The sequence below is a fragment of the Procambarus clarkii genome, chromosome 59 (genome assembly GCF_040958095.1).
Source record: "Procambarus clarkii isolate CNS0578487 chromosome 59, FALCON_Pclarkii_2.0, whole genome shotgun sequence".
Classification (NCBI taxonomy): domain Eukaryota; kingdom Metazoa; phylum Arthropoda; class Malacostraca; order Decapoda; family Cambaridae; genus Procambarus; species Procambarus clarkii.
In genome coordinates, this window is record NC_091208.1 from 22,039,634 (window position 1) to 22,064,540 (window position 24,907).

Genomic DNA, 24,907 nt, shown 5'->3' on the forward strand with positions numbered 1-24,907 from the left:
CATGGATCCTATTTTAATGTTTCTAAATTAGATAGCAAAAGGGTTATTTATTTTTTGTATAAAAAGAATATTAAAAATTATAATAAAGTCTCGACATGTAAAAAATGTCGAGTAAGCCATTCGCGGAACATACATACATATGTATATATTCATACATTCATACATATATATATATCCATACATACATACACACACACTAAAGAACAGTATATATATATACACACACTAAATTCCAAACCACGTGTCATTATCTGACACATATTAAAACTGTGCCAGTTATGTAATATTGTACAGATACAATAAGCCATTCATTATAAAATGAATGAGACTCACAAATGACAAGTATGGGGCACATCAGAAACACAAGAATGAAAATTAGAAGCAAATTATCACAAAGTAGTGAGGAAGCATTATAAGTGTCAACACACATATAATCATGCTTGTAGCAGTGCTGGTCAAGCTGTAGATACACTGCACTCAACCTCAAATGGTTGCATCAATTATGCTTTGAGTCACAAGAATGACAGTTTATCCTAAGGATAATAATGCAACTTTACTAGTGACAAGTAAAGTCTAGTAACAGTAGATTCAGAAGCGCTTTCTGTAATGTCATTTTGCAGAGCAGTGAGAAATACCAAACCTACACCAGTCTTGTATTTATAGTATGACTAATGCCATTACCCGATTCACCTTGCTAGTAACACCGTTTCTTGAGACGGACCCAAGTTTAACATTCATACCTTCGCTTTTCTCAGCTCTGCATTGGTAAAATCAAGGTAAGTAATTTAATTAATGTATAAATATACAGTACACAAAAATGTTTGTGGCATTTAATAATACCACTAGCAACGAGAACAAGGAATTTTGTATTCCAAATTTGTTAATATAATTTTATCTTCCACAAAAAATTTCTCATAGGCTGGTAACTTAACTTAAAGAGTAATTAAACTAAAAATATTGCAGATTAGTCACCATCATAAAAGGCAGACACAATTATGGCAATTTGGGAAACAAGAAAACATCAACTATACAATCTGTGTGAGGCTACACTTCAATTACAGCCTTCAACGTTTCTGTGTTCTTATGTTTATTATAATTATATAAATAACCACATGATGGGTTTCAGATCTCATACACAATTGACAAAAGCCACAACGAGTCAAGGAATGATCGTGTATTAAATAACTATTGTATCACAAAAGCAAATGACATAACTCCAGAAATGATGGTTTTACTGTCATAACTCGGTTATAAAGGCAGACCTTACCTTTCGATATCATTTTTCATTGGTAGTTTACGCGTCAATCTAATAAACGAGGACATTCCAACGATATCAGAGAGTAGAGATATCTCTGACTACCATCTAGAAGTCATTCTAATTTCAAACTTGTACTTAAGCATAATAAGAATGTATCATGTTTTATGCTGATAAAGCAGATCTTACAATAATTTTAACAGTGTAGTACAAGAAAAATTGCCTTGTGCTGAAAGAACAAGTCAAGCCTAGAACAACATTGCCTTTCAGGCATACACCGTTACTTCACTTACCAAACCGTTTTTGCTCATTTCAACATTTTCTTCATTACAGATTCATACATATTATAATTAGTGGCACAGAATAATCTGACACAAAGCCAGTTTTATGCTACTCAATGTTACCTCTGACTCTGGCATGAGAAGTGAACAATATCACCATTTGGATACCAAGCAAAAGCACTGCAAAGAGAAAAATAACAGCATTACCCGAAAAATCAATATTGAAAAGGTATTCAACAAAATTTAGTACTTATCATTACTTTATCCATTTAAATTATTTATACTTTACGGGCTCGCCATAGCCTGTGTTACCTGGAACATTTTGTTTCAGGCAGCGAATCTTTAACAACAACATTTATACGTCCATACAGTATTAGTATACGTCCATACAGTATTATCCCTCTCATCTATCCTCAGGTGGACTCTCCAGTGTTGTTTCTGAGCATTATTGTTTGGTCTCTCACTTGTACAATTACTCACTTGTTTCAGCATTTCACTCAACTCATTCACCCATATCTTCCTTGTTTATGTTAATTGTTTTGCATATACAGTCTTTATTCAATAATGAGTAAACTAAATACTAATGCAAAACTTTATTCCACAAAATGGTACTACAAGAAATTTACATAATTACAAATTACTGGTAATACTACTACCAATAACAAAACAGTGGTGAAAACATACCTGTGTTTAGTGAATCTTTTGCTGCACACAGCACAGTAAGTATATTCTGATAACATGATCTTCAATCTTTGGCATGAATTAAGCTCTTCACTAGTCTGAAAATAAGGAAAATAAAATGCTTACAAATATTTCAGTGTCGTTATTTCAGTTGTCGTTTTTTGTCGTTTATCAAATGTCATATGATAAAGATTGTAGAAAAGACGGGACACCACAAATGTAGCTCTCATTCTGTAACTATACTTAGGTAATTACATATCTGGAGAAACTGAAACAATGGTCCAATAAGTGGCTACTACTGTTTCATGCAAGTGTAATGTGAAGCTGGGTGCTGGAAACAGGAAAATAAATAAAAGGTACTAAATAGGAAATGAAATCCTGCATGAATCTGACAGAAAAAGACCCGGCAGTGTTGACATTACACTGATGTGGACTTTAGGGAAGATGGTTCAAACTGATATCATCAATTGCAAATGCAGGGTCGGCCAACATATAAATAGGAGTTTGTATACCACATATGTCAGACAAATTCTGTTGGTGGCACATGAACAAGGGAACAGAGATGAAAAGTTAAGTATCCAAATGAGCCACTGAAAGAAAAATGTCAGAGAAGAGAAGAATGGAATGCAATAAAAATTTATGTGGTGGAGGCATAATTTATACATGGCTTTACATGTAGATATAAGAGCCCAAAAGACTTGGCTATAAAACATACAAATCTTTTTAACACAATCTATTAACAGATGGCTGGTAACAGGTACAGTAACTAAGAACCAGAAAATTATACAAAAGATGTCTTGAGATTAGTTAATCAACATTGTTTAGACTACTATAATATCAGCATGGTAATCAATTTAAAACTTCAATACAGTTTTCATTAAGAAAACCCTGGGTTTTTGATAGCATACAATACTGTATATCTTATTATTTATGTAGATAATTTGGCTGAACAGCTTGCTGACCTGATAAGGAAATTGATTATAGCAAAATACGAGATAATGTTTTTTAGTCTCACCTGAAGCTTAACCGACTGTGTGAGGCCTCGAGCTATTTGCTTCTGTTTGCACACAGTGTTAGCAAGGTTAAACGACGCATGGATAAATGGTTTCAGCAAACTTAATGTTACTTCATCTGGAAGGACCTTCAGTGCCTGAAAAACAATAAACATCAGGTAATGGCTGACCAATCTAGACAGTTCGTTGCCAATTACAAAAGGCTAATCCAAGTCTCATTCTGGCTTCACTGCTAATGTGGAGAACCCTCTGCCAGCACCAGCTTAGTCTATGCACTAACTACCTCTGCCTCTATGACACAAACACTAGATAGAATTGAAGTTAATGTAAAAGAGGTAAAAGGACACCTGGAGGAACAGGACGTAGCAAAATATCACCATAGTTACTGAAATAAGACAATTGGGGGACAACAGGAAAGGCACTGGACTGTGTATGAGAGTACAAAATAGACAGGAAACACACGGTCATAGTCAAGAAAATACGTCAGGCTGGAGAGGAGTGAAAAGTGGTGTTCCAGACGCTCATGTGAACAGGATAACATCAGTAGTACAGTACTGTGTATGGGAAGTCAGCAATCATAATATTTAAGAATCTAAACAGGGAGGATTTCAATAGGCTTATATTACCTATGTGCCACCATTACTTGAGTATGCAGCACCAGCATAGAACCCACACATTGTGAAAGCAAAAACAGAAACTTGAGAAAGTTCAGAGGTTTGCAACAAGATTAGTACTAGAATCGAGAGGCCTCTGTTATCAGAAAATAATGGATTTTCTCATTGACACATGTTAGTGTGTGTCTGTGTAATAATAATAAAAGCTATAAACATCACTGAAAATGTTTTATAAATAGGTTGCTATGCGAAGTACGTACTATATACTGCACTTTTATATACCAAGCTTACATAGCACCAAGCTTTACCTGGCCCAGATCTATGCAATGTAGATAATTCTGTAGAAGTTGCAGAACAGCTTGAACATCTAGTTTTGCTGCCAGCTGCTGCTTGACTGGGGATGCCGAGGGGCTCCTGGTGTCCGCGGGGCCCACCAGCAGCTTCAGCAGCGTCAAGTATACCTGCGTACATGCAACACCAGCATCAAGCGTCACAACAATTGAAAAGTAATGCTATCGCAACTTCCATTGTTAATTATATCTGCAAAAATATAATAGTAATTGTTCTTGCATTTCTGTAATGCCTTCCAAAAAGAATTTAACAACTGCTATTCGTCTGCTAAGTATTTTACTTTCCAAAATGTTATTTACAATTTAAATATTGTAAATTTTCTTCTGTGACTGATGATTCACTGTATGACCATAATCATGAAATATTGTTTGGGATAACATTTCTTCATAAAATAATTTTCATTTTTGTTACCAACATTGGTACATACATCTGCATTATGCTACAATGTTAAAACAACATGAAAGGATACAAAGTTATGTCAAGAACAAGCAAATATGAAAATAAGATTCACATTTCACAGAATAAAATTAATATAAAATTAACCTCACTACCAGCTCCAGAGGCAGTGTAGTGCTTCTGGCAGTAGTTCAGAGCAGCCTGCGTGTCCCTCAGTGTGTGAGTGTAGATGGAGAGAGCCTGATAATGTTGGCCTAGGCAGCCCAGTAGCACTGCTCGCTCTTCATGGAGATCTAAGGCAAAAATAATCTTAATCAAACTTACACTGCCTAACTGCGTGCATTTACTACATTACTGTAAAGTTAAGGTAAGCCAGGAAGCTTATGTTGTAGATATACAGAATATGAAAATGTTAATAATCTGCTGTAAAAATGCAGAATTCTTGAACAGAATCACAAACTTATCTTGGCACTTTTTATTATGATTATTATTGTATTGTTTCTTATCCACAATGAGCAGAACAAGTACTGCGGACACCACAGACAGCTATAACCAGTGTAACACAGAATCCACACCAGTTTGATATTGGGAACTGCAAGCACCAAAATCTAAGTGATGAGAAGAGGCAAGGATAGCCACTGTGTAAGTATAAAGAGCTTTACATAATGAAGTCACATTAACACCCTCAAGCAAAACCTGGAATCTCAAACAGAAAATGACATGAATTTCTTACAAGCTGTGTATGAAAATGAGAAACTCTCCACTAAGCTCCTAGCCCAAGACAAAGTCAAAGGGGACCTGTCAATACAGTGTCACAACTCACAAGGAGCCACACCATATTCAAGGTTACACCATTCACAGACAGAAGAAAACACTGACTATCAATGGTTCATGAAAACTGGTGCCAGGGAAAGAAATCTGAATGCTGCCAAAACAAACAGCTCAGTTTGAGAGACGCAAAAGACGAGGCACTATGTCGTGAAGTGATATGTGAAGTACGAGACCCCTTGTGCAGAGAGAAGTCTCGAAGAACAATGAGTCGACTTACCCTAACTGGCCTAGCAAGCAGCTACTCAGTCATGGATTGAGTTACACTCTAGTGTCACCCTTCTCCAAACTATATGCAAAAATCATTTGAAAAGCTATTTATCACAGAAAGGAGAGAAGTTTACAGGAACCTGGTGAGTGGACCAAATCCTGGTAGGACCATTTAGGCTTTGAACAGGGCAGAAACCGAAGGATCTGGTTCAGAACAAAAATATGTACAAAAGTTTGGATTAATGCAAATTCCTTAAGTTATACCTGAAAAAATTATAGGTCAATACTTCTCTTAAAGACTGAATTTTTCCTATTTTCTAACATAGCCTACATACATACATATATACATATACTGTATACACATACAGTATAAAGGGGATAATTCCAATATTCCAACAATACAGGGTATAATCATTTAAAAGAAGAAAGATATAACATTACTTAATAGAACACAACACAGGAATTTAGAGAGAATTCTTATACTGTATTAATTAAGTAAAGAGAATGATTAGTGATATGATACCAAAAAAGTCATTACAAAATATTACTTACTGTCATATGGGAAATGAACCAATAGAGTTGCTGCAGTATAATATTCAGAATCATTCAAGAATTTCAGAAGTTTTTCACGAACAGGTTCTCTTCTAGCTTTCTCCTAAAAAGTTCAACAAGCATACGTTTCCCAATGTTAAATGATATATCGTAATGGGCATTAGATTCTGAAAAATAGTGCATTTAGTGAAATAAAGTGGTCGTTCCTGAGCTGATCTCTTGGTTGTACGCATGAGCTAGCAGGCTATATGGGTTCCCACACACATTCTGCCCACCGCCTGTTAATGACTTGTTCACCCACCAGGCTTGGTAACTTTTCAAATTGTCTGGTCATGTAGTTGGGGAAGGAAGACACTGGCAAATCTTAACTCGGCTATCACCCAGAGACTAACTCACGAAAGTCTCACTCAGACTTTCTTATATAGAAATATAAGAAAATTCACTTATGTAAACAGAGTGGTAGACAGTTGGAACAAGTTTGGTGAGGTGGTGGTGGAGACCAAAACCGTCAGTAATTTCAAAGCGTCACATGACAAAGTGTGCTGGGAAGATGGGACACCACGAGTGTAGCTCACATCCTGTAACTATACTTAGGTAATTACAACCGTATAAAACAATGACCACCACTCGACAAAATCAAATAACGTAAATTCCTGCACTAACATCTATCATCTAGTCAGTCAGCTGCTACTCTGACCACCACCAGATGGCAGCACCCAAGCATGCTTGGGAAAGACAGAAAAGAGGGAATGGTCACAACTGAAGAAATAACTCAGAAAGAATGCTTCAGTTCACTCAACACCGTTTCTAGTCTGAGGATCATCTTAGAAACAGGGAAACTAGGGAAGCTGCAGGGCATCTAACCTGGACAACTGCAATCTAGACAAACGAAGTTAAAAAGCAGTTGCTGTCTTTGAAGCCCGAATGTCATCAGGACAGGAGACAAAATGGGAACACACCTCACATGACTCCAAGTCAGCATTACAGAGGCAGGTGGAATGAACATTGCCTGGTGGCACAGACAATGTACACCCCTCAACCACACAACTAGTGAGGGCAGGGTTGACAGGTGCAGTATATACACGAGGACTGCCGAACCCACTGGGGATTTCCAGGCCTAAATGCTTGAGCTAAACGGGAAGCCCAGGCACTGGGACGCGATGTCAGTGCTCTGTAGTAATTCAAACTAGCCTAGACCACTCAGCTAGAAATTACTTTGGCATTACACACAGAAATCACAATAGCGTGATGCATCAAATGAACAAATCCACAAGGGCCATGACGAGGGTTTGAACCTAAGTCCGAGAGGATCCCAGACGCTGCCTTAATTGACTGAGCTACGACATGGTAAAAGAATTGCAACCGGGAAATCATCCTGACCTACCACAGATCCCTGATTTGTGTCTTGGAGAGACTGCAGGATCCGTGGTAGGTCAGGATGATTTCCCAGTTGCAATTCTTTTACCATGTCGTAGCTCACTCGATTAAGGCAGCGTCTGGGATCCTCTCAGACATAGGTTTGAACCCTCGTCATGGCCCTAGTGGATTTGTTTACTTTGGCCTGCTGTGGTGCAGTATGCGAGTACCCAATAACGACCCACCAGCCCAGGACATCCCAACCAGGAGAAAGATGGAGGGTGATGAGCCCCAGACTCACCCCAAGGCAAAAACCACCACAAACAATGTGGACTTCTGAAGGAATATTCCTGAACATTCCAGGGAAGAACACCCTGGCAGAGCATGGGAAACACTAGGGAGCACACAGGGAAGAAAACCCTGTGCTCATGCAGCTCCAAGTGCACACAACTGGCCCACACACACAGAACAATGTAAGGAACAGCCATTAAAGCAAACACCCAAGAAAACAAAGCTCTGGGACCAGAGCAACATGGCAGCTCGTGACCTGGATCAAAACATTTACGGTTGTTTGATTATCTAATTTGGGAGAGTTCTAGGGTCGTTTGTGAATCTGCAGATATGGGAAGTAGCAAGCTGTGGTCGGTTTTATCTCGCTGACTTTCTGGGTGCCTTCCCTGGTGGCGGCATATACAAAATAAATGCCACTGCTCCCTGTGCCTCTGTGAGAGGGCCAGGTTCTGGCTCATGGTCTCCAGTAGGCCAGAGAACTCCATGACTGATGGAACCTGTTAGGCAATACATACATCAGAGATGTTAGCTATAGGAAGCCACAAGAGGCTCCGCCCAGAAAATTACTGGTTATTGCGGGTGAATAGGTCATTAGTGTTTGGAGGGCCAAATGCATTTCAGTGGACCGATATAGGCTGCTAGTTCAAAGGGACACTCAAGGGGCAAAAGCTAAGAAAATTAAGTTCTATACAGTACTGCTCTCTACTGTGCTTAACAGTTTAATGAATGACTCTACTAAATACGTTGTGCATTACTACCATTTCTTGACTACTACTTGACACCATGGTTTGTCAACATGTTTGACCATCTTAGTGTTCATAGTAAAAATGCAAAACGTAATGGACATGCACATTCTGATTTTGTTATTATTTTAGTTTTACCCAGTCTCATTCAATGAAGACTTTACACTAAATTTATTAACAATGGGTACAGCAAATAGGATCAAATTATGCCTGAAGTTAAAACACAAAAGTTTGTATAAATGTCTGACATAAATATTACAATTAAGCCTTAACAAGTTTAATCTTCGTTGTGTGTGTGTAGCTCATACTATTTTATAAAAATGACCTAAACTCAAAACACTTACTACAAAATTATATTTGAAAGTTACGTTTTTTACAATTAAATTTGTAATCATAAAATACTTATTTAAAAAAACCAGCATTGAGTATAATGAAATGCCATTTTCTGGGCGAGTCCCGGAGGCTCCCTGGAGCTTACCGGGCTGATATGTATGTATTAGACCATTAGGCGGCGATGGTGACATCATGCTTGTTTGCTTGATTTGTGTTTGGGGAGTTCTGCTTGCAAGTTCGGTTTTTGGTGGCAGTTTTTAACCAGCTGTAGTTTGTTTTTGGGATGCTTACTTTTCTGGATGCCTAACCCGGTAGATGGCAGACACAGAATGCTTCCAACCACATGGGGGTTTCTATAGGACATTGCTCCTCATGTTTCTGCGGGGGGCCAGGTTCTGGCTCATGGTTACTGGTAGGCTAGAACTCCATCGAATTGACTGATGCCACGGTCTAATACATACACATCAGCCCGGTAAGCTCCGGGCAGCCAGAGGGGCTCTCCACAGAAAATACATTATACAGGTGGTAAACTTTCATGAGAAATAACAAACTAAAGTAAAGTAAATTTGCTTACCTCTTCTACATTACTTGGATCACTAGACTGGAAGGGAGCCGTGACTATGTCACGGTACTGATGAATGAGCTCATTGTGCAACAGAGGAGTTGTATCACCCCACTCTTCAATTACATGCTCCTAGTAAAAATAAGGCATTAGGTGTAGATAAAATGCTTCTTCCTGAGCTTGTCACATGGTCATTCTCCTCAGTACAATCCCACTGTCAAAGAAACATTGCACTGACCCAGTTTGAAATATGTAACGTTTTCATCCCTAACCTAGCAGGTTCCCTCTGGGCCACAAATGAGAAATAAGAGATAGTAGAATTCTCAAAACTTCCCTGAGGTACCAACAGATGGTACATTCCCTTGCACACAAATATTTCCTCCAGTTTAATTACCACCTGCTAATTAACCACTTGGTTGCTGCTGCTACCCACCACTATGTAGCAGTCCTTGCCATGTACAGTATACAGAAGGCAGCCAGCGATCTCACCCGAGTCATCTCCATGCACATCTAGGAATGGCACATAATAAGTCAGGATAGAGAAGATAAAGTTCTACACCCAAATGTTGATGTTTGAATGAGCCAACACCAGGGATGGGATTTCCAGCTGTCATCTGTATACATAACTAACTAGTGGCGTATATCCCAGCCAATCCTCTCGAGTTGTCACAACAGACAGAAAATAATGAATTAAATTGCCTGAATCTAACCAACGACCCCCCCCCCCCTGCACAGAAAATGTAGCTTTTGCAAGCCGCTGTAATTTATAGTATGTCATATTTGATTTACTGGATTTTGACGTTAAAATTTGATGTATTATTGGGGAAAATAGGATGGGATATCGGTGGTGACCAAGTGGTCAATTAACAGTTGGTGTAGGAGAAACAGCAAAATATTTACCTGTTTCTTTGATTTCAAGCATTACTTGGAAGTCATTGGAGTGTACAGAAATGTTTGTTACTCAGGGCTGGTGGATTGCAAATTATCTAGTGTCTACTTTTGCTTTCATAAGTTTGTGGGGGGGGTTAGGAAAGATCCCCATAGTGTCATGGATTAGAAGATCTCACTTACCCCACAATGAAATATGCAATATCCTTTGGGGTCAGAATCAGTATTACACTGTACCAAATATTACAGTTTACAACATAGGTGAGGTAAGTGTTAATGAAAATTACAAAATGAAGTGGTAATTTTTGCATGAAATCAACATACTTTTGTTGTTTAATTTTTTATTCAGGGGAAAACTGCTTTTTATTCTATAATAAAATCTGGACATTCAATGTACTGTACATGTACCTACAATATTTATATTTTTTCCTGGAACGTTTTGGAGATTCTGTACATAGTAAAGTACATGTCATGCCTTGTTGCTTACCAAATATGGGATGACTAGAGATTTCTCAGTTTTCTTTAGAAAGTTCAGCACTTTTGGTCGTGGTAGTTGATCCACTTCACCTGATGTGGACTTGTCACCAATAAAAATTTTCAGCCCATCTTCAGGATATGACTTCAACACCCATCCTCCGTACTCAAAAATGAGATCAATGTGCTGGGGGCCTGCAATACAAGAGTTAAAAGGTAACAGAAAAAGTATACAAAATTTATGGAATGAATAAAAAGAAGCAATATAACAAATGTTTCTCATGATCCTGATATCTTTAAAGACAGACAAGAAAAGCTTCCATCAATTTAATGATACCTAGATGCTGGAGGTAAGTGACGGTGTGGTGGTGGCCACACAGAGATGAGTCTGCTCTTTTGGCATGGCGGATCAAAAGCTGGAGAGCGCGCTGATGAAGTCCACGTGTTTGAAGCAGAAGAACTAACTCGGGATACTTATGGGCATGGCGTAAAACACGTTCACCTTCTACTATACTAACGCGGCTGTCTCGCATTCGAAGCAGGGGCTTCACAAGACTGTCATTAGTCTGCAAAGACAAAAAGAAGTATAATTTAAATGGACAGGAGATTTTTCATCTGAAAGTGACTAGCAGTTTCAGAACTGTGTAACAATGAGTGTGGGTACTTACAAAAACATGTTCATAGATGATGTCAAAATTTTAGAAAAGTACAGTACAGTAGAAAGTACAGTACTTTATCATCAGAGAACCACATAAATGCTAAAGTGAGCATTTTGTGGAATTTTATTTTAAGTAAGAATTACAGCACAACAGTTGAGTCATGCTAATGTCATACAGTGGGTGCAGGTGGAGCGAGAGACTTTTGAATGTGACAGTCTCTGGGGAATGTACATTTATAGATAGGTATCCTTCTCTTATTTAATTGAGTCACCATTCCTGCATGTAATCTTATGATGTTATGCAACACTGACTGAGTATAGGGAAGTGTAAAATTGCATCAAAGTACTTCAGCCAATAAGGATTTACTGTGGTTGTGAGAGTTAAGATGTTATGTCTCCTTCAGAAACTCTGTAGAGCCTACCTCTAGTGTGCCTATGTACATCTCTACTCCTGCCTATGTGGTTTAAGGGAGCAATTAAATGTAGACGAGCTAGAGCTAATTGTTGTTATGGGGGAAGTCATTAATTAATAAATTAATGTTAAGTTCCAGCTAGATTTTGTGACACCAGTATAGGGAGTAGACTGATCAATCCTTAGATAAAGTATCCTTAATAATTGTCGTAACTAACTACCTTGAGGACCGGGTCTTTAACTCTTACTGGGGGTCTTTTCCAGTTATCTCCACTGTATATACACAGATTTAAGCCCCAGTGGTAAGAAAGGTATGGAACAGATATTATTATAACATCCCCCCCATAACATCAGTAACTCCAAAACCTGAAAAGCAAAATCATTTAAGCCACTGAGAAAATCTGCCACAAAATTGAACTAGCTGGCTGTGATTATCCCCAATATTCACTCACATATTCATCTGACTCTCACCTGTACATAGCACTTCAACAGTGTTGTGTCAATTATCTGGAGCTTTTCATTACGGGACTTTAAGCTTGCGGCTGAGGGAGAGAACTTGTTGTCTACACCATCTTCCACATGTGCCTCACTATCAGTGCTTGACAGCTGGTGACGCATCTGTAACATATGTATAAAGCAGTACCTACAGTTACAAAGGTTTTTGATATCGTGAAAGATATTAGTTAAATCTGGGAACAACATCCCTGAAAGTGTTAAAACAAGCAACATAAACTTCATATTTTACTCTACTATTTTCCAGTATTTTAGTTCATGGTTTAACTTATTTAATATGTTCTCAGGGATCTTTAAATTTAGAGAATCATTACTGCATAACATAAGCAGCTCCAGAAGAAGTTTTTTCTCCCTTAATACATTTATTCAAATGTAACAATTCTTTTCTTTGATTCATATTCAACCTTTAAATTTAATTCTTCCATTTAGATTCACATTCTGTTTATTATAATTGAATATATTTGGTGCCACAGCATACAGTATTTGTCTTATACAGATTACAATAAAAATCTTATTCTTATTTTTTGGGGGAGGAAGCCTTATTTCAAGTTATTTGTAATCCTGTTATATATTAAAACTGAATTTCATATCTACATAATAAACTGCTGACCTCTAACAGGAAGTGAACAAGGGCTTGGAGTGCCTGCTCTAAGTCCGCACCACTTAGTGCTGGAATGGGGTATGGATACCGGAGTCGACTCCGGTATTCCTCAGGGACCATGTCTGGATACATTCCAATAACAAACGGAAGATCTGCAAAATATGTTAAAAAATAAATAATGAACTTAAGTAAATATTTAGTTATTAAGATAATTTTATGACTTGTCAATGGGTTTGTTTAGTGACTGCAGAGTGGAAGTGCAAATCTACAATTACTGAAGAAAAATATGTATCCTACTAAGAGAAAAAAGGCTTTGTCAGACCTGTATTAAGAGTGAAAAACAGCTTCATGGCTTCAGGGTAGCTCTTGCTACAGAAGAGATGAATGGCTTGCAGGTGCTGAATGTGTTTTTGCATCTGAGTCTTGGCATCCTCAGCTTCATCCCACACATCCTGAAATAAACAACTAAACTTTGGAAACCATAAAGAGAAGTGATAATATCAATAATCTTCTGGAACCAAGTGTCCTGAACTTCATTCTGATGAGCAGCGAGAAGACTTTTACCCACTGTTAACCTAGTACAGGTACAGTACTTTTACAGCAAGGAAAAATTGCATTCTTTGATTTAATGTATACAGTATAAGGCAAATTTTTCATGCAAAATTCTTTTGGCCCTACCACAGCAGTATAGTGGTATATTTAACACTTTCTTCTGATAATTACTTAGTCCTTCTTACTCTAATATGGTACAAATTTATAAACAATGACTCTTTGAAGGATATGGGGTTATTTGCTATATTTTACCAACAGAAAATGTAACATTTTATGGAGATATAAATGCAATATAAATTTAGAATTGACTTATTATCCTTCTGTTTAGATAGTACTCTTTGTAATTATGTGGACCATCATACATATATTGACATAAAAGGCAATTAGATAGAAGAATTTGGTACCATTCCCTTTATAGAGCCGAACAAAAATAAAGAAACTTAAATATTCCTAGGCCTAGTTATAGCACATATATGTACTATAGTAAGCCTCAGATAGTGTGTATTATGCCTAGAAAGGGTAGGTTAGGTTAGTTTAGGTTATCTTTGCAACAAAAATACAAAACCTTTTCCGGTTTGTCCAAATTCAATACAGTAATACCAATTTCTAACATCTAACAGCCTTTTACCTCAATATATATGTATACAATGGCCCTCATCGTTACTATAAGTACTACCTAAACAGGAGGATGCAATGCATTATAAATGATAAATAAATAATAAATTATAAAATGAAGGCGCATTGAGAGTACTGGAAGCAGCAGAATGATGACATGGCGAGAGTACTGGAAGTAGTAGAGTGAAGGCACAGTGAGAGTACTGTAAACAGTAGAATGATGACATGGTGAGAGTACTGGAAGTAGTAGAGTGAAGGCACAGTGAGAGTACTGCAAACAGTAAAATGATGACATGGTGAGAGTACTGGAAGCAGCAGAATGAAGGTACAGTGAGAGTACTGCAAACAGTAGAATGATGACATGGTGAGAGTACTGGAAGCAGCAGAATGATGACACAATGAGAGCACTGGAAGCAGCAGAACACAGTGAGAGAACTGTCAAACTATTTTGTGCATATTGCTTTATTAGATTACAATAATTTTCATTGCACTTAAATAACTGACAAATAAGATTTATCAGATGCACAAGTCTCTGGTGCATGATATGGCTTAATGAATTTACTTATTATTTAAACAATACATTTCAGACATACAACAAGTTTTAAGGCCAATCCAAACTGTTTTTCAGCTAGAAGTTGTGGGATCTGTTGATTGATGGGAACGTTATGTAGACACCACACGTGAGACGCCGATGCAATGTAAACCTGACTTTTTCCTCTGAAATGAGAGGTGAAATGTAATTTTTAAAACTTCATAAATATTGAGATACTGTATGCCTGTGAATAATCATGCAATTTACAGTATGAATATTAAAGTATATCACCTAGAAGAATAGCACAAGAAGGATCCTTGTTATACTCTATTTGCAAGTACAGTACTGTATATAATTTAATAACTGTATAAAATATTTATTGTACTTGTGTACTTCAGAGTCAAAAGTTTGGAGAACTGCTTTGGAACCATACAGTGAGGAACTTTGCAAGTTGATCAAACTCTGAGACAATTACAAGCTACTTGAACTAAGAAATAATCCAGTACTGTAAAAAAGTGAGAAGGTAGCAGTGGGACAAAATTACACACAACATTAACAGAATTAAGGTAAATGTAAATGAATGTATAAATGTTATAAGGCAAAAACTTAGGTAATAAGAAATATATAAACCGTAGACTGAATAAGAATTATAAGTGACACATGACAAAATACTGGTGTTACAAAAATATATATACATATATATATATCATGTTGCAACTTTTATTGATTTATTATTACTATATTGCAAAGATACCCTCATTGTTGATGTTTAGCCTGTGGTGGGAGCATCTTGCAAGGATACATCTGCCCTGACTGGCATGATATTTTCCCCAGAACATGACCCAATCATTCTTTTACATCTGGGTTCACTGTAATGACTGGTGGTTTTAAGGCAAACCACTCAGAGAATGATACTTCCTAAACCTGGTTACCCCCTCAAAACTCAGTTTATAAAAATTAAACTGCAGAACATACACTACAATATGTCCAGGAAAAGATGCTGATATAGAATATTTACAGAATTATTCAAACAAAATAAGTATTTTGAAATTTTCAGTTTTCAACAAAATGTCACGAAATATAAACACACCGAACAGTGTACAAATAACCAGGAGACAGCCTGAAGAGCTCGATCTTACTTCCAGTAGTGCCTGAGAATTTTTTTTTTGCTACCTGAAACAGGCCGGTGAACACTTGCAAAGACGAGGTCTCTACAGGTCATGCCTTTGTCTAACAAGCAGCAAATGAAAAAGCAAATTAGGGTAGAGAAGGGGGAGGGAAACTATTAGGAGAAAGTGACAAGTCATTATGACTATATAGCTCTGGGAAAGGGTAAGGATAAGGATTTAGGATGGGACAGGGAAAAGGAATGGTGCCCAACCACTTGGATAGTCGGGGATTGAACGCCGACTTGCATGAGGCGAGACCGTTGGTCTACCGCCCAGACCAAGTGGTTGGGAGCTGAACTGCTCTCAGAGACACGAGTATGCTCTAAGAGCCAATGGAAGCTGCAGGCAACATGGGAATCAGAACCACTACCTCTCCAAGGCGATCAAGGCACCAGGAATGACAATGATTAGCTCAGAAAAGGGCAGTTCATGATACTAACCAGAAGATAGTATCTGTGCCAAGTGAGAATTACCTGACAAGTTGCTCATCGTGATCTTAGCAAAAACATGCAGCCAGGATGATTTATAATGATAATTACCCTTCTTGAAGGTAAACACAAACTATTCTTCATAGAATGTCATTCACTAAATCTGCTGCTGTAGGCAAAGGAGAATGAAAACCCTCAATTTCAAGGTTAATCATAGAGGTTAATCCAGAAACTATCTCTGCATTAAGGACAGGGTTGTGTCCAAACAACACTCAACTTCCAGAAGTGGTCAAGATGCTCAACAGTGGAGGAATGCATTTTCTAGCTAGAGAGCAGATAATAAATTTAAATAAAATTATTTCTGGGGGAGCAAGGCTAGTCTGAAGCTGACCAGTAAAGCTCGGCAAGAGCCACGATGGGTGGATACCTCCAGGACACCTACTGGGTAGCTGATCACTAACAATGATGATCACTCATGTCACTGAGAAAACTGTGGTTTTCAAGTAACTATTTCAGCAGTACCTGACATACTTTTGATGATCCTAAAGAGAACTGTTCCCTATTGCATCACTTCTTATTATATGACTGACTTGTAAAAAAACAATTGTACATTGGAATGGCAGAATACATCACTCAGGAAGCTTTGATTTCAGGTGGAGTGTCAAAGAAAATATCAGTACAACATACACCAAGGTAAAACAACCCTGCCTTACTTTGAAGACTGGCCCACTGCAAGAAGTCTAGGCTTATCTAGGTTGAGAACTTGCACAGTAATCTGGGGTTCTGCAGTCTTGATTTCTATTGTTTTTGATAAGATGGCTATCAAGTATGGCTTGTTGTATGCTGAAAAAATTTAAAATAAATAGATCATTAAGCATCCTGAAGTAATAGGTACTAAATGTTTCCATGTATACAGTTAGTATAATACAGTAATTCAATGTACAATGACAACAGTATAATAAAATATGTTTAGATCAATTTTGTTTAAATTTTTTTGAATGTTTTGTAAATTACCTAACATTAGCTCTTTTGTTATGCCTTGAGTTTACTCATATATAATGCACAATAGTAATTATGACTGATAATCTGATTGTTAAATTTTATTGGGAATTTATTTTCTACAAATCATTACTGCTGAAGATGGGTTGAAAAAGCGCTCATTCTCAGGGACTAATATGCTTCCTTAACACGTAAAGATCAGATGTCATAAAAAATATTGTATGACCTGAGCTGGATATTTAATTGCTTTCTTAGATGATATCCCACTTCCCTGGGATACTTGGAACTCCACCCTGGATCAGTGCAACTTCCTATCACCTAATACAGCAGGATTTTTTTTTTTTTTGTGCTGTAAATACTTAAACTATGCCCAGGAATACAATCCCACCCAGGAACCTTTAAGCACTGTATACACACTAAACTATGCCCAGGAATACAATTCCACCCAGGAACCTTTAAGCACTGTATACACACTAAACTATGCCCAGGAATACAATCCCACCCAGGAACCTTTAAGCACTGTATACACACTAAACTATGCCCAGGAATACAATTCCACCCAGGAACCTTTAAGCACTGTATACACACTAAACTATGCCCAGGAATACAATCCCACCCAGGAACCTTTAAGCACTGTATACACACTAAACTATGCCCAGGAATACAATCCCACCCAGGAACCTTTAAGCACTGTATACACACTAAACTATGCCCAGGAAAACAATCCCACCCCAGACCAGTGATGAGCGATGGGGCCCTGCACAGGCCCCCCACCACCTCCTTCCCATGGAAAGGGGAAAAAAAAACACCCCTGTATTTAAACATGGGAAGAATAGACTTCAGCCCTTCAGAATCACATTTCCAGGGAAGAAACACTGAAATCTGTCAGAAAAACAACCCCAGTAGGCATCTCCTTCTACCTTCAAGTTAACTTGAGTGTAGTCACTTCAGTATTGTATTTTATTATCACCCGAATCATTCACCATGACTTAGTTATTTAAGCTTTCTCCTTATGAAAATGATAACTGGAGATTGCTGCTTCCTACAAGAGGATAAGCAGCTTTCTAGCTTTCAGAAAGAGCTTTTTTACTTTCTTGCTATTCATGGTTAAGCTGTCTTACAGCCAAAGTTATCTAACAACTTATTAATGAGAAAATAAATAACGCTCTATTTCTCTTACCTAAGTGCTATAGTGCTTGTATGCAAGGTGAAAACATTTAACAGCAGCTTATTTTTCTGACCATTATATCTTATATTTTATTGAAATTGATTCTTTCCTTCAACTTTTCTCTTAGAGCACCTAACAGTTAATGTATTGAGAAAAACAAAGTTGAACAGCAATTTATATTTTGCAACATTGAACTGTTGCAGGGAACAGTTCAGTGTTGCAGAAAACAAGCTAATCTTGGCATTATCTTGCAGCATCAGTGACTTATAATTCACAATAATTCCCAAATAGGGATTAAACCAAGAAATAAAATATTAAAGACGTGCATTTTACAACATTCAGCAAAGTGACCAACACTAAGGCAATACATACATACATACACAGTTTGATCGACAAACGTCACAGAATCACACGGTTTAAACATTATAACAAGGTGACTCACCTAAACAAAGTGGTTGTTCATCCCATTTTAAAGTATAGCTGCAGGTGGCATTGCCCTCAGCATCAACAAAAATGGTCTCTTTGTCATGGGCCAATGCTAGCTGCTCTCCATCTACCATTCGTGTAATTAGTGGTTCTTGACTGCGACCGGTAGCAAATAACTCTTTCTGTTCACCAGTCAGCTGCAATAATTAAACAACAAAATTTATTTTGTTAAATTTATGCCTTATTTTGATCAATTTTACATTTTCACTCCTTGTGTTCGATCATCTACAATACAGAATAATATCACTATCATGCGGAGACGCACCAAGTTACTTCATTGCTTTTATAGTTTTTCTTACACAAATAAATAATAACTCATCTATTTTTTCTCTATTTTCCAGAATATATGAATGGCCTTATGCTAGAAGTTATTGGTATCATTTAAAATTGTCACCATTACTGTTTTCCCTGTCCACTATTTATCACCTATTAAACTGATTAAATTTGCCATCACTAAACACTAAATTATGCTAAATTATTTATAATTAATAAATTCAATTATTTTCTACCTGCACCAAACACGTATGTGCTTCCACCCATTTTGTTTTTCTGCTGCAAAGTTTATTTGATGGAAATAGTGATTCACACCGGTTCTTTTCAAGTTTCTACTCTATATGCAAGGCACAGAATATGAGAACTAGATCAAAACACAATGTTATGTATATTTATGTAACTTATTCTTACCTTAACAAGCCAATACTCATGCTTAAATGCAACAGCAATTGCTTCCATGCACCACGTTAAAGCTCGTGGTACATCTGGGAGTGCTAAATCCTCACGAAGCTGGTGAAACTTTCTAGATTTCCAATAGAAGAGCTGGAGCTTGCGTCTCACAGCCACCACCAGACGAACAGTCACTACTGCATCCCCAGTGAGTGACACGTGATGCTGCAGAGTGCAAGACATGAAACACTATATTGAGTGGCATAACTAGACAATGTCAAGTGTGGAGGCAGAGAGGCAGAGTGCTCTCGAAATTACAGGTGACAAATTTGTATAATTCATATAATAAACATACCAAAATTATTAAGTGCAAATTATATTTTTTTTTAGAAGAGGGCATTCCTGGAATAAAGTCACAATGATGATGCTGGAACAAATAAACACTAAATCCACACATTAAAAAGTGAAAAGGTAATAATTACATTATGTCATGGAGTTGATAATAGTTCAGGAAAGATCAAAACGTCACTTTTAATGCATCGGTTTAGTCTTTATTCCATTAAGTTTAGTGTTATTTCATTGTTAAAATTCAAGAAAGGTTCAGGAAACCTTCTTCAGGATTAATTCAAGAATCAAAGGAATAATGAACCCATCAGGTGCTGTAATATTGAAAACAGGCGTGAGAGGGCACTACACTAGATGATAATGAGCACCATAGCTTAAATTTTACAAACACAATGAATTTACATTTATTTTCAAATGACACAGACCTCCATGGGCTTTTATCCAAATAGTTTAATAGTCCCTGGGGCTGTATCCGAGAGCACAGTGCATTATAGGCCAGCAACTAATGTATCCATAATCCTTAGGGTAGATAAGGAATAATCATTCCAATTATTCTACAATTACTCTTGAGAAAGCACTGTGATTTTTGTGATATAATATATGCTCCAAGATTCTGAGAACATTATAATTATGATGATGATGATGAAAGTAAGGCATGATTACACCATTACTGATGAAGATGACATGATAATGTAAAATAATTATGATCATGAGTGGTGAAAACTCATGAGCTGATGATCAACACCAAAATCATAAGACACTCCCAAATAATTTACAATAAACAATACAGTACCTTAATATCAAGATCAAAGGCAGTAGCACCTTTGGTTTGGGTTAATGTGCACAGAAGAGGTAGATTGAAGGCCGTCAGATCATGAATGCTTACAACATTATCTGCAAATAAATATTGATTAGAATTATTTATACCGTTTTCTTTACTGCATGTATACTCAGAGTACAGAACATTAAATGTGAGAGGCTCTGAAGGGGTTGTCCAGAAATAAGAAGTAGGCAACACTCATGGAAAACCAAACATTCTGCCTTTTATTCTGCAGTTTCATCTATCTAATGTTGTATTCACTTTACAATAGGTTTTTAGGTGCTGGTGGCTGTGCCACCTTAAACAAATGGGTATACTTAATTACTGTATAGTATTTGTATCATTTTGTATATTACTGTATGTCAAATTCTAGAAAAACATACAAAACATAGGTCTTGTAGTACAGTTGGCTGTGTTCTCAGCTCACAACTGGGTATCCTGGGTTCAATTCCTGCATGGTACAGAAATAAACAGACATGATTCCTTTTCCCTAATGTGTGTGTTTGCCTAGCAGTAAATATATATGTACCTGGAGTTTTTGTTTAGGCAACTGTTGTGGGGTTGCATCCTATGGAGGGTTCAGTAGTTCGACCTTAGGCAGAACTGTAATACAAGCCTAAAATACATTGGCTTAATGTGACCAACAATAGGAATTACTCTTACTTTAAATTGAGAAAATTTTCTGAAGTCAATGCCATATCAAGAAATAATAACTTAATACAGAAATACAAAAGATTAAATTGCCAAAAGCTGCCATAAATATAGTACTAACTTCAAGGGTCTGATATTTGTTATACCATGTATACAAGAAACACCGAGGGTATGTAACTCAACTTCACGAAATAAGATTGATATGTTTCTTCAAAAGATACTTGATCAGTCAGGGTGTGATTGTAATGTTATCATAAAGCTAGCATAATGCTAACTTGAGGGCTGCAAGCTTTATTAACATCATAATGATAGGGGTAATATACATAAGGCATTAAAGTAACAGTTAAATAACACTAGGCACTTAAATATCAAGGACTACACATTTGCCCAAATTTATATTTGTAATCTTGTATCCAAAAGTACTATACCTGATAAGGAGACAATAATCTGATGTTCAGGTATTACTGCCACCTGAACAATTGGTTTACGGGAGAAATTTTTGTTAGAGCAGAGAAGCGCAACGTCCCAGCGACGGGTGGTGCCAGGTGTCACTGTATACATGAGCAAGTGGCCTTGCCTCGTTCCCACCACCAGATTACCATCTGAAAAATAAATGAAAAGATAGAAAGAAAATCCCCTCATCTACAATTATTTTTATCCTCTAGTTACACACACATGAATAATACAAACGTTTTCACTCACTCTCAATTAGGCTAACCATTTCTTCAATGCTTATTCCATCAATTCCTGTCTCACCTTCAGTGTCACATTAATTCTAAGATGTTGAAAATATGAAATATTCACCTATAAATGTCTCTCATTGTAATTTTGAAACACAAATTTTGGCAACTGTATTTATGTAAAATAAAAACCATAAACCATGGGTGGCTTATATAAACTGAGGCCTCGTTTCTTGATCCAACAGCCTGGTTGATCAGTCCAGCAACCAGGAGGCCTGGTCGACGACCGGGCCGCGGGGACGCTAAGCCCCGGAAGCACCTCAAGGTAACTCGTGGCTGCACCCATCATGGGTCATTCATGGGCACATACAGTATTCAAATTGAAAGCTCATGACGCCCGTCAAAATGGGTTCCTATTCTAACTTAAGGTTCATGACCCCACCGATCATAGGTAACATTGACACTTATCACAATTGTGGGCTATTCCCTCCACCCACCACGGGTGACACAAAGGCACCTGTCCCACCTTTGGGCTTGTCAATTTGCCCATCATGGGTGACTCTGAGGTGCTTCTCCTACTTGTAGGCTCACCATACCCACCATGGGTAACTCATGGGTGCCTTTCCCACTGTGGGATTGTCAATATACCCACCATGGGTAAATCATGGGTGCCTCTCCCACTGTGGGATTGTCAATATACCCACCATGGGTAAATCACTGGTGCCTCTCCCACTGTGGGATTGTCAATATACCCACCATGGGGTAACTCATGGGTGCCTCTCCCACTTGTGGGCTCGTCACTACGCCCACCCTGGGTGACTCAGAGAGGTGCCTCCCACTTGTGCCCATATGCCTTGCTCACCATAAGCAGTGACAGCCTCAATCTGCAGGGGCAGCTTCTCCAGGATGGGGATGGCCTCGTAAGCATCATGCATGCTTCCTGGGAGAAGAAGCTACTTCATAATACACTTAAGACAGCCGAGAGTCCTGGCCTCAGATCCTCTCCTTCCCTTTGTTTACATCAACAGCTGATCTGACGTCATGTGATTCACATTCATTGATGAATTTAAAATATTTCTTATTAATCCATATTTTTTTATGCATTTTATCATTATATTAAATTTTAATATTCAAAATAAATAATATATTAACATATCACTACGTGATAATGATTCAGAACCCGAAACATTCTCATTTACATTTCTTTTCATGTCTATGGGTTGGGAAAATTATTCCAGACGTATTCTCTGCAGTACTATCTTACACCTGATACATTTGTTCACCTAGTCTTAAATAAGCTCCAAGGAGTTAGGCAACCGTTAATTGTGGGTTGAGAAAGGACAGAAGTGGGGGCTTCGGCCCCCAGTAGTGGGGGGGGGGGGGGAGTGGGTATAACCCCTACAACCTTATACTCAAATGGCGCATTAGTACCCTGACTACACGCGTGTGTGGTTACAATTATTCAAATTCAAATTTTTATTCGGGTAAAAGTATATACATAATAGTACGAAGCCAATTATGTCACTTGGTAGCAGTCGTACTGTGGTCACAAGTATGTCATCCGTCACAAGTCATTATTCATAATCATTGCGAGCCTCATATAACCAGCGCTTTGGCCTGGGTTCGTTCGTACCCTGGTCGGGGAGGATTGACTGGGCGCCAATCCTTAACTGTAGCCTCTGTTCACCCAACAGTAAAATGGGTACCTGGTTGTTAAACGATTTGGCGGGTCGTATTCCGGGGAAATTAGGATTAAAAACTTGCCCAAAACGCTATGCGTGCTAGTGGCTATACAAAAATATACGTACTCTAGCATATATAAATATAAAATACATAACAATTTGGTCAGGGGACAAGTAACTTGTAACGTACGATTAAGGCTACGTTGTTGAGTAGATTAGATACACAGTATTTAGTGGGTTTTCATATTTATTTAGTAGTCTTGATTAAAGTAGTGTCGTAGACATTGAGACGGAGCTTGGAGCAGAGCAGAGAGCTCAGTGAGCCCAGAGTCGCGGAGCTCTATGAGGGAGAGCGTGGCGGCTCGATGGGGAATGGTAAGTGTCTAAACTTGATGTGGAGCGAGAGCGTCGTAGCTCTCTGTGTTGAAGCTGTATTGTCTTGGGGTCAATTAGAACTGCATACGCCGATGAGTAACATTGAGTAACTGGACCCCGACCAATTGTGTAACCGGACCCCGACCAGTTGTGTAACCGGAGCCCAACCCATTAAGTAACTGGACCCAGACCAGTTGTGTAACTGCAAACCTAGCATGAACGAACCAAACAAAACGTCTGAAGCGCAACCATGCACGAACCGAAGCCCAAATATGCACAACCCGAAGCCCAAGTGACACCCCCGGAGCCCGACCAGTTGTGTAACTGGAGCCCGACCCATTAAGTAACTGGACCCAGACCAGTTGTGTAACTGCAAACCTAGCATGAACGAACCAAACAAAACGTCTGAAGCACAAACATGCACGAACGGAAGCCCAAATATGCACAACCCGAGGCTGAAGTGACACCCCCGGAGCCCGACCAGTTACGTAACCGGAGCCCGACCAGTTGTGTAACCGGAGCCCGACCAGTTATGTAACCGGAGCCCGACCAGTTGTGTAACCGGAGCCCGACCAGTTGTGTAACTGGACCCCGACCAGTTGTGTAATTGAAGCCCGACCAGTTGTGTAACCCAAGCCCGAACAGTTGTGTAAACCTAGCCCCACCAGTTGTGTAACCAGAGCCCGACCAGTTGTGTAACCAGAGCCTGACCAGTTGTGTAACCAGAGCC

General features: G+C 38.2%; 1 protein-coding gene across 1 annotated transcript; it reads right to left on the reverse strand.

The window, feature by feature from the left end:
• Nucleotides 1-23,158, reverse strand: LOC123768187 (vam6/Vps39-like protein). Its single transcript, XM_045758593.2, has 19 exons — nucleotides 22,983-23,158; nucleotides 21,869-22,042; nucleotides 20,763-20,863; nucleotides 19,646-19,849; nucleotides 18,918-19,098; nucleotides 17,022-17,151; nucleotides 14,773-14,896; nucleotides 13,335-13,464; nucleotides 13,022-13,164; nucleotides 12,370-12,516; nucleotides 11,166-11,394; nucleotides 10,842-11,023; nucleotides 9,479-9,598; nucleotides 6,182-6,284; nucleotides 4,739-4,884; nucleotides 4,153-4,305; nucleotides 3,233-3,367; nucleotides 2,221-2,315; nucleotides 1-1,716 (listed from the first exon to the last, which is right to left on the reverse strand). Exons 1-19 carry the CDS (start codon nucleotides 23,053-23,055, stop codon nucleotides 1,656-1,658), a joined length of 2,631 nt encoding a protein of 876 aa, XP_045614549.1. The 5' UTR covers nucleotides 23,056-23,158; the 3' UTR covers nucleotides 1-1,655.
• Between the last annotated feature and the right edge of the window lie 1,749 nt (nucleotides 23,159-24,907).

Excerpts from the sequence above, each read along its gene's own strand:
- LOC123768187 (XM_045758593.2), bottom strand. The coding sequence starts at position 23,055 with ATGCATGATGCTTACGAGGCCATCCCCATCCTGGAGAAGCTGCCCCTG. Across the intron at positions 11,024-11,165 it reads CACTTACCTCCAGCATCTAG|GCCCCCAGCACATTGATCTC; the intron begins GTATCATTAAAT and ends CTTGTATTGCAG. Across the intron at positions 9,599-10,841 it reads CTCTAGTCATCCCATATTTG|GAGCATGTAATTGAAGAGTG; the intron begins GTAAGCAACAAG and ends TATTTTTACTAG.